At 59.3% G+C, this 13,740-nt stretch overlaps 1 protein-coding gene across 1 annotated transcript; it reads right to left on the bottom strand.

The window, feature by feature from the left end:
- Positions 1 to 427: 427 nt before the first annotated feature.
- On the bottom strand, positions 428 to 4,318 carry FEM1A (fem-1 homolog A). The gene has a single exon (XM_047850689.1). It carries the CDS (start codon positions 3,973 to 3,975, stop codon positions 2,008 to 2,010), a length of 1,968 nt encoding a protein of 655 aa, XP_047706645.1. The 5' UTR covers positions 3,976 to 4,318; the 3' UTR covers positions 428 to 2,007.
- Between the last annotated feature and the right edge of the window lie 9,422 nt (positions 4,319 to 13,740).

Below are 13,740 nucleotides of genomic sequence, written 5' to 3'. Positions count from 1 at the left end.
CCAGATTTTCCTCCCCGACCGGAACCACAGAGCTACCGAGTTCGAGTTCGGCCTCTTGGGCGCTCCCCCCCGCTGCCCCAGCCCTCCCTCGCCTTCCGGGAGGGCCAAGCCACCTCTTTGGAGCCTTCCCTACCGCAAAGCTGGGGTTTGGGAGAAGCCAGCGGTTTCCTTCCTTTTCCACGGGCAGAAACACGCCACTTCCCAGGGAAACCCCACACAAGGTCCCAGGACACGGGCAGAAACTGCCCCAGTGGGATGGTGGCCCGGGGGCTGGGCTCTGCGAGCCCCCACACCACGACCTCTGCGCTGGGCGGCACCCTCTCCCCGCCTTCTCCCTGCCCACCCCGGGAGGGAGCCGTCCATCCCCCCACCACCCCCGTCCCCCCACGGCTGCCTTTTAAATGACTCGGGCACCGGCGCGGAGACGCACGATTTAAACTGCCTCATTGCTTTATTCCGTGCTTGGAAGGGACAGGGACATTTTCCCGCCTCGACGGAAGGTAAAACCCGGCCTTGCCAATAAATAACGTCCTAACTAACACTGCAAATGCAAACGGGGCCCAGGGGCCCGCTGTGGCTTCTCGAGGCCTCCGTGCAGCTGCAAGAGGAGGCTGGGGGGGGGGGGGGGGGGGAGGGAAGAGACACCCTCTCCAGGCGGGGCCCCGCCTCCTGAGCCCAGGAGGCCGGCCGCTTCGTCCTCTGCCACCTGCCACGGCTCACCGCCACCGGCCCGCCGCTGCCGGGGGCCTGGGCGGCACCGCTGCGCTTGGCGCATGCGCGCCCTGAGTGGTGGGAAACCGAGATTTCTGATCGCCTCACTGGCAACTTGTGGACATTCGCCGCCTCCTCCAGCTCAGTTAACAGCGAGTGGGGACCTGGCTCAGGAACACCTGCGTTCAGGCTTCCAAGCAGCTAAAAAAAAAAAAAAAAAAAAAAAAGCCTAGAGCCGCGGGGCTGCGCACAGTCACACTGCGCATGCGCGCGGGGCCCGGGAGGCTGAGGCGACCGCACTTCCTGGGACTCAGACACTGAGACCCTGATCCACTCCGACCGTGCGGGTCCTTGCCGGGTCGGGGAGTGACGGCCCCGCCAGCTCCTTCGGCGCCTGGCCCGATCCGTGCTTGGAAGACGCCCCTCTTTGTGATTTGAGTGGAAAGTTGGGGGAGGCCCAAGCAGAAGGCAAACAGGGAAGTTCTAGAAAATGGACAGTCGCCTCGCTTTAGGGACCGCCACCAAACCCTCCACACCACCGAGCTCACCCCTGGCAGACAGCCTCGCCACCTCGGCCACGGCAAAAGCCTCCCTGTGTGACATCAGCTCATGCCGTGTGACCAAAAATTCTCAGGAAAAGAAAAAATACGGCAGCACAACTTCTGGCCTCCCGCGCCACGCCTGTAACCTGCCCGCTCACTAAGAAACGCAACACCACACCAACGCAAGCCATGCGAGGGGCAGGCCGCCCGGGCAGGGAGCCCTGCCCAGGGCCCGTGGTGACGGCAGGGGGCAGGGAGCAGGGCGCAAGCGTGCTGGAGAGCTGAGAGTCGGCCCGCTTCTCCGAACTGCCACCTGGGAGCGCCCCCCTCCCCCCGTCCTCACACCGCACTGGGCCGCAGGGGGGCGAAAAAGCAGGGACCGGACCCTCAGCTTCATCCCGGTTCTCGGAAAAGAAGGCAAAAGCTTCGATCCCTCTGCCTCGAGGCAAGAAGGCGAAACTCCTCCGACCCCCCGGGCAGATGGGATGTGTGGACGCGCGTGCAACTTCCCCCGATCAAAGACAGGCTCGCGGGCTCCCGGAGAGGGCCAGTTCCTCGAGCGCCTGATGCGGAAGGCTTCGAGCACCAACGACTTGCTGATTCCTTTCCCCTCTCCGCGGAGCGGAGGGGACAGGGGCTCTGGAGACTGGAGGGCCCTTCTGTTTCCCGCTGCCTAAGGGCTCGGGGGGAGGGGGGAGGCGGGGAGACGAGCGTGGGCCCCACTCTTCCGGGCTTCTCGGCTCTCAGGACCCCGTCAGTGCAGCTCGATGAAAGCCTCCAGCTCCTCGGGGATGAAGCCCTTGTAGGGGATCTTGTTTTTGTCCAGGGCGCGGGCCGCAAGGCACTGCAGGGTCACATAGTTGAACGGCTGAATGGTGCTCTTGGCCAGCAGCTTTTCATCCAGCAGCTCGTAGGCGGTCTTCTTGAAGGCATTGGTGGCATCCATGTGGGCGCCCGCTTCGATCAGGGCGTTCATGATCCCGGGGCAGTTGTTCTGGGCCGCTATGTGCAGCGGGGTGTTGTTGTCAAAGTCCCGGCTGTCTGGGTCCGCCCCGCAGTCAAGCAGCACCTTGACCACCTGGGGAGAGGGGAACCGGCCCACCGGGTAGCGGCCGACGTTTGTGGTGTCCTTGTCCACAGCCATGTGCAGAGGGGTGAAGCCGTTCTTGCCCCGGGGGGCGCACTTCAGCAGCCGGTACACGGTCTGGTGCTTCAGGTGCTCCTGGTCCGGCGTGCACTCCACCTTCTCCAGCAGATAGAGCAGGTGGAGGATGATGGCCAAGGCCTTGGTGAACTGGGCCGAGTCCCCGGGCTCCTTGGGCAGCTGCAGGGCCCGCTCCACCTCCCGCACTCCTTTGCAGAGCACGCCCATGAGGTCGGCAAAGCCGATCTGCGCGCCCGGGCTGCCCTTGGCCGCCCGGTCCTGGAGCACGTACGAGAAGAGTTCGGCGAAGGAGAGGAAGCTGCTGGCGGTCATGGGGCTCAGGGGCTCCAGGTTGTTTTGCTGCATGTCCAGGGCGTACTTCCACAAGCGGATGCAGCGCTCGAAATTGCCCGAGTCGGCGTACACCGCCCCCCGGTAGCGGATGTAGTAGGACGTGTCCGGGTGGGCCGGCCCCAGGATGCGCTCCCGGACCAACAGGGCCTGCGTGCGCATCTCATCCGGGTCGGTTATGAGCGCTTCCAGCTCCTCGGCGGTGGTCACCTCCCTGGAATAGTCATAGGCCAGGACCAGCTGCGGGGGCTCCGGTTTGGGCAGATACGCGCCGCCCTGGTGACGCAGCTCCATGGCCCGTCTCCAGTGTTTCAGGGCCCCGAGCAGGTCCCGCTTCTTATCCACGTAGGTGGCTCCCAGCAACTCGAGGGCTTCCACGGCGGCCTCCCGGCTCGTGGGGCAGCAGCTCTCGTACGCGTCGCCGAGCGCGTCCTCCGGGGAGGAGCTGCGGCCGCGGGGCCCCGCGGGCGGCACACACCCCGGGCCGGCGGAGGGGCCCCCCTCCCCAGCAGGCTGCTCCTGGATGAGGTACTCCACGATGTTGGTGTGGCCCGTGACGCTGGCCGCCAGCAGCGGGGTCATGCCGTAGCCGTCGCGCTCCATGCGGGCGTGGCAGCCGAGCAGCAGCTGCAGGATCTCCAGGCTGCCGGACTCGGCGCAGTCGTGCAGGGCCGTGTTGCCCTTGGCGCTGCGCCGGTTCACTTGGGCGCCCTGCTCCAGCAGGTAGCGGGCGATCTCGCGGTGGCCCTTGTAACAGGAGATCATGAGGCACGTGTGGCCGTGCCGGTTGGCCACCTCCAGGTCGGCCTGGTGCTCGCCCACCAGGTAGCGCACCACCTCCAGGTGCCCGTCGAAGCAGGCGGCGCGCAGCGGCGTCGAGTTGGTGCGCGTCGTGCGGTTCACCGACGCCCCGCGGCGCAGCAGGCTGCGCACCACGTCCAGGTGGCCGGCGGCCGAGGCGGCCCACAGCGGCGGCGCGCCCTCGATGGTCTCGCCGTCGAAGTGCACCGAGCCGCCCGCCTCCACGCTCGCGCCGCACCGGTCCACCAGGTACTCGACCACGTCCAGGTGGCCGTAGCGGGCGGCGATGAGCAGCGGCGTCCCCCCGCCGGCCACCTCACCCGTCAGCTCGTCCAGCTCCTCCCGGCTCCGGCCGCTGAGCAGCTTCTGAAGCAGCTGCAGCTTGCCGTCGCGGGCGGCGTTGTACACGGCGGTGCGGAGGTCCATGGCGCGGGCTTCCGCCAGGCCATGGGCCGGCCGCCGGGGGACGCGGAGGGCGCGGGCTAACGCCCGGAGGGGCGGGCGGCAACCTTCACCGTCCCCCCCGCCGCCATCTTAGGGGCTTCTCCGGCGGAACAAAATGGCTGCCGCGTCCTGGCGCGCCGCGGGCTCCGGGGGGGCGCGCAGGGAAATGTAGTCCTGGGAGCCGGCCTCCCCCTCAAGACAGACGAGGGACGTAGAGGGTCAAGACTACCGCTCCTAGAAGGACGCGGGCCAGCAGAGGGGACCTGGGAGCGCGGTGCATGGTGGGGATTGTGGTTCCGAGCGCAGAGGGTTGAGGCGGAACCTGGCCGGGCGTGGACTACAATTCCCGTCGCGCAACGCTATCACCATGACTTCTGGGAACCCGGGCAAGTTTGACCACGTACTTCCTGTGGCTCTCTCCGCGCTGCGGCCCACAGGAAACGCGGGCGCGGGCCGAGAGACTACATTGCCCGAGAGGCATCGCGAGCGACTCGGAGCCAATCGGGAGCGAGAACGAGGGCTAAGCCGGCCAAACGGCCCGGTGTGATCTGGATGTGGCGTGGCGGAGCCGCTGGCCGGCAGGGGGCGCCCGGGAGAGGCGGGAAGGCTGGCGGCGCCTAGGACGGTAAGGGACGCGGGAGGTGGGAGGTGGGGGGTGGGGTACGCGTGTGGCCCTAAGGGCGGGTGTCCGCGCTCAGCTCGCTTCTCAGTCATTCGTGTGCACGCATACATTTATTTACTCCCTCATTAATACACGATTGAACACTTAACGTTGCTTCCTCCAACACTCGACACCCCGAATACAAAATCTACACTTGACTTAGACCGCCTAAGCCCTTGGTCGTCGGACCTAGGTCTTAAATATCCTTCTGAGTAATACCTCTGGGGTTGGGGGCTTCGAGAATTTCGGCCACTCGCCCAAGGACACGGGGCAAGTAAATGGCAGGGTCGGGATTTGAACCCGGGGAAAGGAAGCTACGTCATTGGCAGGACCCCGTGCGAAATGAAAATGTGGCCTCCCTGGGCTCAAACTGATTAAGAATTTCCCTCCCGGTGGTGACAGCAGAGCCTCAAACCAAACGTGGGGTCCTTCCGAGCCTGGGGGCCCGGGTGACTGCACACATAGGTCCACACTTGCGAAGCGTGAACCGCACCCCCGAAGCCAGACCCTGACCCCCAACACGCTCCCGCCTGCCCTTTGCTGCCGCCTGCCCCCAGGGTTATTGAGAACGTAGGAAAGATGAAGGATGCGGGCGGACTCGGGAGTGTTCCAGAAACGCAGAGGGTTCTCTCACACCTCCTAACTTGTACAGGTACTGTTCCCTCTTCTTGCAACACTGTTCCACACCTTCACTTGGCCACCTCTTGGACCCTCTTCAGGGGAGACTCCCGAGTCCTCCTGTGTGAGCCCTTGATCCGGTGGCGCTCCCTGGATGCCCTCCCTGGCACCACTGACGTTCTCCGGGAATCTTCGGGAAAGACTCTGAGTCAGCTCGGGCTGCTATAACAAATGCCACAGACGGGGTGGCCGTGTTAGTCAGGGCTCCCAGAGGAAGAGAACCCAAGGCTACACACGGAATTGGCTCACGGAATTACGGAGGCCAGGAAGTCCTCTGATGGGCCATCTGCCACCTGCAGACACAGGAAAGCCAGTGCTGCGATTCAGTCCGAGCCCGAAGGCCCGAGGATCAGAGAGAGCTCCGATTCCAAGACCAGGAGACATGGGCATCCCGGCTCCGGCAGGGAGAGCAAATTCTCCGTCCCTCCACCTTTTTTTTTTTTTTTTAAAGTTTATTTATTTTGAGAGAGAAAGAGAGAGCAAGCACACGTGAGCAGGGGAGATGGGAGAGAGGGAAGAGAGAGTCCCAAGCAGGTTCTGTGCTGTCAGCATGGAACCCGATACAGGGCCTCGAACCACGAACCGCGACATCATGACCTGAGCCCAAGCCAAGAAAGAGTCAGACGCTAACCGACCGAGCCCCCCCCAAGGCACCCATCCACCTTTTTGGTCTATCCAGACCCTCAACGGATTAGATGAGGCCCACCCTCATCAGTGAGGCCATCTTCCTTACTCCATCTACTGATACAAATGCTAGTCTCTTCCAGAGACACCTTCACAGACACTCGAAGAGCAGTGAGTGTATTTATTACCTGCTCTCTCGGCATCTCGTAGCCCCGGCAGGTTGGCACATAAAATAAGCCATCGCGGTGGCTACAAGGACAAAACATTTATTTCCCGCAGTTTGGGAGGCTAGCAGTTGGGAGACCAGGATGCCAGGGCGGCTGGGTTCCGGGAGGGCCCTTTTCCTGGTTTGGAGGTGCCGCCTTCTCGCTGGGTGCCCACGTGGAGGAGGGACGGTTCCGGTCTCTTCGTCCCCTGACAAGGGCGCTAATCCCACCGCGGAGGCCCCACCCTCGTGACCTCAGCTGACTCAAGGCGCCACCGCCCAGAGCCATCCCCCCCCAGGGATGGGGCCTCGCCGTGGGGATTCGGGGGACACGGATGTTCGGTGCATGGCGCGCTCCAAAACGGCTTCCTGAGATTTGGGGCCTGTTAGTGGAATTTCTGCATTGCTGCGCTAAAGGAGGGGGAAAAACGAGAGGCCCGAGGAAGGAGAGGTGAGGACAGAACCCCTCACAGAGGCTGGGTGGGGTTTGTTTCGAACGCGGGGACCAGAGGCAAAGGCAGTTACAAAGGCCCCCCCCGGGCTCACGAGTGGTGGGATGGGGGTTCGAACCCAGGCCCGGTGGCTCCAGACAGGGCCTGGACCTTTAGTCACAGCAACGTAGGGTCCAGCAAATTGTGATATCGTTTGTGTCCTCGGCCGTACGTAGTTTCTACAGTCTTTCCTGTTGCACAAATGTTATACATTCTCTACAGGGTAAAAACTAAAAGTCAGGAAAGCTGAAAACTCCGTACCATATCCCCTCGCCAGAAACAAAACTGCGAGTGACCTACAGACATTCCTTTAAAAAAGGGGGGGTGGGGTGGGGTCGCTGCGTGGCTCAGTTGGTTAAGCGTCCCACTATTGGTATTGGCTCAGGTCATGATCTCGTGGCTCGTGAGATCGAGCCCCGCATCGGGCTCTGCGCTGACATGGTGGTGCCTGCTCGGGATTCTCTCTCTCTCTCTGCCCCTCCCCTGCTCATGTTCTCTCTAAATAAATAAATACACCTGAAAAAAAAAAGAAAAATAAAAAATTTAAAAAAAGATTTGAAATAATTTTCACACCCAACGTAGGGTTCGAACCCACAACCCTGAGATCAAGAGTTACACACGCTCCCAAGCTCTCCCGGCTGAGCCAGCTGGGTGCCCTGACCTACAAACGGGTCTCTTGTATATCGTGTTCTGTGCACATGTCTGAATTTCTTTCATCCTTGAGTGCCGTCAGGTGTTGAGAACAACACCTTTTTTTTTTTTTTTTTGTCCTTAAAGTGGGCTTCATGCCCAGCACGGAGTCCAACATGGGGCTTGAACTCAGGACCCTGAGATCAAGACCTGAGCTGAGGTCCAGAGTTGGACGCTTAACCGACTGAGCCACCCAGGCGTCCCTTCCTTCAATGTAATAACGCTCTCCAGGGGGAAAAAGAAAAAGAAAAACAAACACCCCTCCCCCCCAAAAAAAAACCACCAAAAAAACACCCCCCACCATGCCACACATACTCATGGCTTTAAGTTAGATATAGTTCAGCATTTCTTTGTTTCCTGCGTCGATAAAACATGGAAAAGTGGTCATTTGAGGGACCAAGAAATTACAGGTGTTCCATTACCTCCTCTTGTGCCCTTAGCATTACAGCTTGAATATTTTACCATTCATTCAACAGGTACATTTTCCATGCACAGTCTCCCGCTGGTGGGTATGTATTGGGTGCCCACTAGGTGCCAGGTACCTCTCCGGACATCAGGGGTATGAAAGTGAACAGGACGGACAAAACTCTGCCTCTGGAAGAGCTGACACTCCGATGACAGATGTTCCCAGCAGTATTTTTGGGATAGCGTAATCCCCTGCTATTAACCCCCCCACTAGCTACATATTTGTGGCCAAACATTTCTGCGTTTTCTTTAATTATTATTTTTTTGATTGGGGTAAAATATACATAACATAAAATTAGCCTTTTGACCGTCTCCAAGTGCACAGCTCAGAGGCGTCAGGCACGCTCCTGCTGTCGTGCAGCCGCCCCCGCCCCCCGTCTCCAGAACTTTCCATCTCCCCAAACCGAGACTCTGTCCCCATGAAGCACGGACTCCCCACCCCTGGCTCCCACCATCTGCTCTCTGTGGACGGGACTCCTCTGGGGACCCCCCTGTGCCTGGGGTCACGCAGGGATATGTCCTTCTGTGTCTGGCTCTGTCCCTGCCCACAGTGGCCTCCGGGGCCATCCATGTGGTGGCAGGTGGCAGGAGGTCCTAACCCACTTCCTGTCTATGGATTTGCCTGTTCTGGACATTTTGCATAAATGGAATCACACACCGTGTGGCCTTTTGTGTTTGGTTGTGTCGCCCACGCTGCAGATCCTATCTTCTGGAAGCCACTATAATTCTGGATTTTCTGACCCACAGTGGGGGTGCATCATCCTAACTGGCCCACTCTTAGGGGAGAGCCAGGGACCAGGGGAGGAAGGGCTGAAGTTTGCATGAGATTAGGGGTAACAGATAAGTCAAGACAGCAGAGGAATTGGGGGGGAGGGAGGGGGGGGATCCATAAGTGGCTTGAACTGACCCTGGATGCATCTACCCTCCAGAAGGAAGACCGAGAACAGGATGTAGGCGTGGCCGTGGAGAGATTTCGGGAACCAGGTCTCTTGCCCTAGGGCAGAGTAGGGACACGCCCACAGGACTTTTGAGACTTTTGATTTCCATGGTGTGTGAGGACCTCAGTCTTCTCTCCTGGCTGAGCGGGAGGGACCCTGCCCCCCGGGGGTACTGCCTTCCAAGAGTTGATTGTCAAATTTTCAGCATTTTGACAACTAGATGTTAAACCCGGCCAGTATTGAATTAAATTCTAGGTGCCTAAAAGTTAACAAATCACGAAAAACAACAACAACAACAACAAAAACCAAAGGTGATGAATACAGAACACGCAGCACTTCCTCATTACTCTCCTACTTGCTGCTTTTAGCCGGGCCCTCGGGGTGATTCATGCCTACCGCGTGGGCAGGGTGGAAATCCTCCCCGACCCTGACCGTGACCCGGTGACCCTACCCATTTCTTCCCAATTTCCTGCTCTGCGACTCCACTCCCCCAAGCGGGAAACCATCCTGGTGGGAGTTCCTTCACCGCAGAAACGGACTCATGACTAAAATGAGCCACCCCGCGGGGGCGCCTGGGTGGCTCAGTCGGTTAAGCGCCCAACCTCGGCTCAGGTCCTGTCCTCACAGTTCGTGAGTTCGAGCCCTGCGTCCGGCTCTGTGCCGACAGCTCAAAGGAGCCTGCTTCGGATTCTGTGTCCCCCTCTCTCTTTGCCCCTCCCTCCCCTGCTCGCGCTCCGTCGTCCCTCTGTCGGCCACCCCTCCCCCCAAGGCCCCCTGACTCTGCTCCGTCACATGTCACCTTGCATCCAAATCTACTCTAGAATTTATATATTGGAGCCATTATTCTCGGTCTGCGCTCGCAACGCGGGCTGGGACGAGCCGCGATGTTTGCCTGTGGGTGCTCAGGGCTGTGTGTTTGCTCAACAGGGCCCGGCATACAGCAGGCGCTCCATATGTGATGTCGAGTGGACAAAGGAATCGTTCCAGGCAGCACAGCACCACCCTGCCCGAGAATGGTGGCCGAGATCGACCCCGGTGCCGGCGCCGTCCACCTCCTTCTCTTTGGCTCCGAGTTTTTCCCGCCGCCCTCAGGCTTCGGGGAGGCGGCGCGGGAAGACAGGGTGGGGGTGGGACTGTGGCCCGGGGCCAGGCGACCGCCCCCTCCCCACCCCTCCGCCTCCGGGGAGCCCGCTGTCCCGCTTCCGGTCCGTCCCCGCGCGGGACAAACGTCGGGCCGCACCCGGGGGCGGGGGGGGGGGGGTCGGCCAGGGCCGCCGGGCGGGGCTTCCTAGCGCCCCACGTGGTGGCCACCTGCGCGGCCGCGCTCGGGACGCCCCAGGTTGGCCAAGAGGCCAGGCGGCCGCTAGGGGGCGCCAAACCTCGGCTGGGGGCCGGGGGCCGGGGGGAGGGGGGTGAGAATTGATGGAAGTAACTACCCGGCCTTGCCCGTTACTGGGTTACCGGCTGCACGCCTCCCACCCAGACGCTGAAATCCTAACCCGCAAAAGGCGACGGTTTTAGGAGGTGGGGCCTCCGGGAGGCGGTTAGGTCAGAGGGCGGAGCCCCCCTCGAGAGAGAGAGAGAGAGAGAGAGAGAGAGAGAGAGAGAGAGAGAGGCCCCGAGAGCGAGAGCCAGCGCCCAGTCCCCTTCCTCCGCGTCAGGACGCGGCGAGCAGAGGGCCCGTCCCCCAAGCAAGGGGGCACCCGGGGCCATCGGCGCCCCCAGCCTCCTCGCCCGGAGGAAACAGGAATCTGCCGTTTGGAGGCCCCCAGCTCGTGGCATTTCGCTGCCGCGGCCGGGACAGGCCGAGGCGGGCTGCTACAGCGAAGTGTCCCCGACGGGGCGGCTTAAACAGAGCCGGATCCTCCCACACTTCGGAGTCTGGATGTCACAGGTCACAACGTCAGCAGATGCGGCGCCTGGGTGGTGGTGACCCCGCGGTTTGCGGGATCGGGCCCCGCGTCTGGATCTGCGCTGGCAGCGCGGAGCCTGCTTGGGACCCTCTCTCGCCCTCTCTCTGCTCCTCCCCCACTCACGCTCTGACTCCCCCAAAACAAATAAATAAAGTTAAAAAAAAATGCCAGCAGGACTCCTGGGTCCTGTCTCCCTCCCCCTCCTTCCTCCCCTCCTCCTCCCCTTCCTCCTCCCCCTCCTCCCCTTCTTCCTCCTCCCCCTCCCCCCCTCCTTCTTTGCTGATTTAATAGCTGTTTGTGGCACTTTTATAACATGGCCCCCACATTCTCTGACCCTTCTCCCGTTCTCTGACTATGTCCCCTCCCCTTGAATGTGTGTGGTCACATGTCTGCTTGACCTGTAAAGTGGAAGTCGTTCTGGGATTTCTGAGGCTAGGGCATAGAAGGGCGCAAGACCCCCCCCCCCCCCCGCCCCAGTTCTCTTGAGCTGTCCATCACCATGAAGGAAGTCAACAACCCAGAGATCATGGTACTGGGCAGGCCACTAGCTGACACCCCCCCCCCCCCCCCCCCCCCCCCGTCCACCATCCCAGAAGGGCTCAGCCTTCTGGCCGTCTGCTCCCAGCTGTCCCCTGCAGAGTAAAGGCCTCTTGGACCTTCCAGCCCAGCCATCCGGGAGCTGCCACCACCCACGTGGTAACATAAGCCCCCCTCCCCCCCCAGACACGCCCAACTTCCTCACCTACAGAATCAGTGACATCTGAGACAAGATGATTGTTTCAAGCCTGTGTGCTCTGGGGTGGTCGGGGAGGCAGCAGTGATACTGGGACTCTAATTTGCATGTCTATGATTACTAACCAAGTCACACAGTCGCCCAAGAGGTCGTTTACTGTGTCTGTCTCCTCCCCGGGGAGCTGCCTGCCTGCCCGCTGGGGAAACCCCGCCACGGTTCAGTTCCCAAGAAACGGGCTTGACGTGTCCTTGCGGGGAGTAGACAGATCTGTGCCCAGTGCAGTCTTTTGCTCCATTCACCCCTCCAGCCACAGTTCTTGACGTTCTGGGTACCTACAGTGTGCGGGGTCATGTGCTAGAGTCTGGGGGTACAGCACCGAGCGGCCCAACACCATTCTCAAGGGCCCGGAATCTGGCCGAGGGCGATAACTCAAGTCCGGCTGTGTGGTTAGGGACGCAGGGGCCCGGAGGATGGACAGACAGCCCCTGGCTGGGGAGGGAAGGAGAAAGTAGGGGGCTGTTTGTTTCGCAGACACGCATTTTCCGGGATAGCTGTTACAAAAAGTGGAGTCCCACATCGTTCTAGTTGTGTTTTGGCTTAACAAACTCCCCCAAGCTCCGTGACTTCTGTGGACTGCCTTGCGTCGCCCCAAAACCCGTATGTAGAAGACCTAAGCCCCAGCGCGACCCCATCTGGAGATCATCTGTAGGCGGTATCCCGCAACCCTGGGGGTCACACTCTGGTGTCACCCGGGCCCCGTTCTAATCGGCTGGAAGGCACTCACTAAGTCTGGTCCTCTTCAGAGGGAGGAAACCAGACGTCACCCTCTCCAGGGAAGGAGATTCAATGTGAGAGGGATGGCCTAAAGTTTGTGGATGTTTTTAAACCACACGCTGGAGCAGAGACCAAGAGCCTGGACCACAGGGCAGGCACGACCCAGTCGGTGCCTCCTTGAGTCGCCCCACGCCTACAACTCAGCGTTGTAGCGGAGATCTCCAACGCAGGGGTCCTCCACTGGAGACCGCGGTGCACCATTCTACGTACAGCTTCTGCAAGCAGGGATGATTGACGTCAGTGGCGTCTCATGTATTTCTTTTTTTTTTTTTTTTCTCGTTGAGGGTCTTCAGAAGCGACCCTCCAGCCCTCCTCCAACCTCTAGCAGGAATGTTACTGAGTAGCAGGTGTATACGTTTCCTTAGGAAAACAAACAAGAGAGAAGCGTTGTGTTTGTTATTTTCTTTTAATTGAAATAAATTAACCATGTTCAAGTGTATAAATGAAACATTTAAGGGGAGCCTGGGTGGCTCAGTCCGTTAAGTGTCAGACTTCAGCGCAGGTCATGATCTCACGGTTTGAGGGTTCGAGCCCCACGTGGGGCTCTGTGCTGACAGCTGGGAGCCTGGAGCCTGTTTCGGATTCTGTGTCTCCCTCTCTCTCTGCCCTCCCCCGCTCAGGCTCTGTCTCTCTCTCTCTCTCCCAGAAGTAAATAAACATTTAAAAAGTTAATGAAACATTAAAATAACCACCTTGAAATGTACGATTCGGTGGCATTTAGACCATTCTAAGTGCTGGGCAACCTCGACTCCTGTCTAGTTCCGAAATATTTCCATCGGCCCTAAAGGAAACCCCATCCCCAACGGATGGTCCCACGCAACTTCTTTGGACCCGCTTCTTCTGGACAATTCATGTAACTGGAATCCACGCCCAAGTATCTGGCTTCTCTCCTGAGCGTCACGTTTCCAAGATGTATCTACATTGTATCGTGTGTGAGTGCTTTGTGCATTTTTGTGGCTGAATAATATTCCCGCGTAGGGATGGACCACATTTTGTCTCTCCACTCATCTGCTGATGGACATTTGGGTTGTTTCCACCTTTGGCCTGTGAGGACTGGTGCTGCAGTGATAAGAATTTGTTTGAATCTGTTTCCAATTTTTTTTTGTTTTTTTTTGTTTTTTTGTTTTTTTTGTTTTTAAAGTGGACTCACGCCCAGCATGGAGCCCAACGCAGGGCTTGAACTCAAGACGCTGAGATCAAGATCTGAGCTGAGATCAAGAGTCAGATGCTTAACCAACTGAGCCACCCAGACACCCTCAGTTCTCTTGGGTATAAATCTAGGTGTGGAATTGCCAAATTATATGCTAATTCTACGTTTTAACTCTTTGAGGAACCATCAAGCTGTTTTCGTGTATCTGTGATTTAAAAAAAAAAACAGCTTTATGGAGGCATAATTAGTATATAGTAAATTATGCATATTAAAACTGCACAATCACATCATCCGCGAATAGAGACAGGTGGTTTTTTTTTTTTTCACTTCCTTCCAAAATCGATGCTTTTGATTCCTTTTCTCAC

The sequence above is a fragment of the Prionailurus viverrinus genome, chromosome A2 (genome assembly GCF_022837055.1).
Source record: "Prionailurus viverrinus isolate Anna chromosome A2, UM_Priviv_1.0, whole genome shotgun sequence".
NCBI classification, from domain to species: domain Eukaryota; kingdom Metazoa; phylum Chordata; class Mammalia; order Carnivora; family Felidae; genus Prionailurus; species Prionailurus viverrinus.
This window is presented reverse-complemented; position numbering and strand designations above follow the sequence as displayed.

Coding starts and splice junctions, on each gene's coding strand:
- FEM1A (XM_047850689.1), bottom strand. CDS start 3,975: ATGGACCTCCGCACCGCCGTGTACAACGCCGCCCGCGACGGCAAGCTG.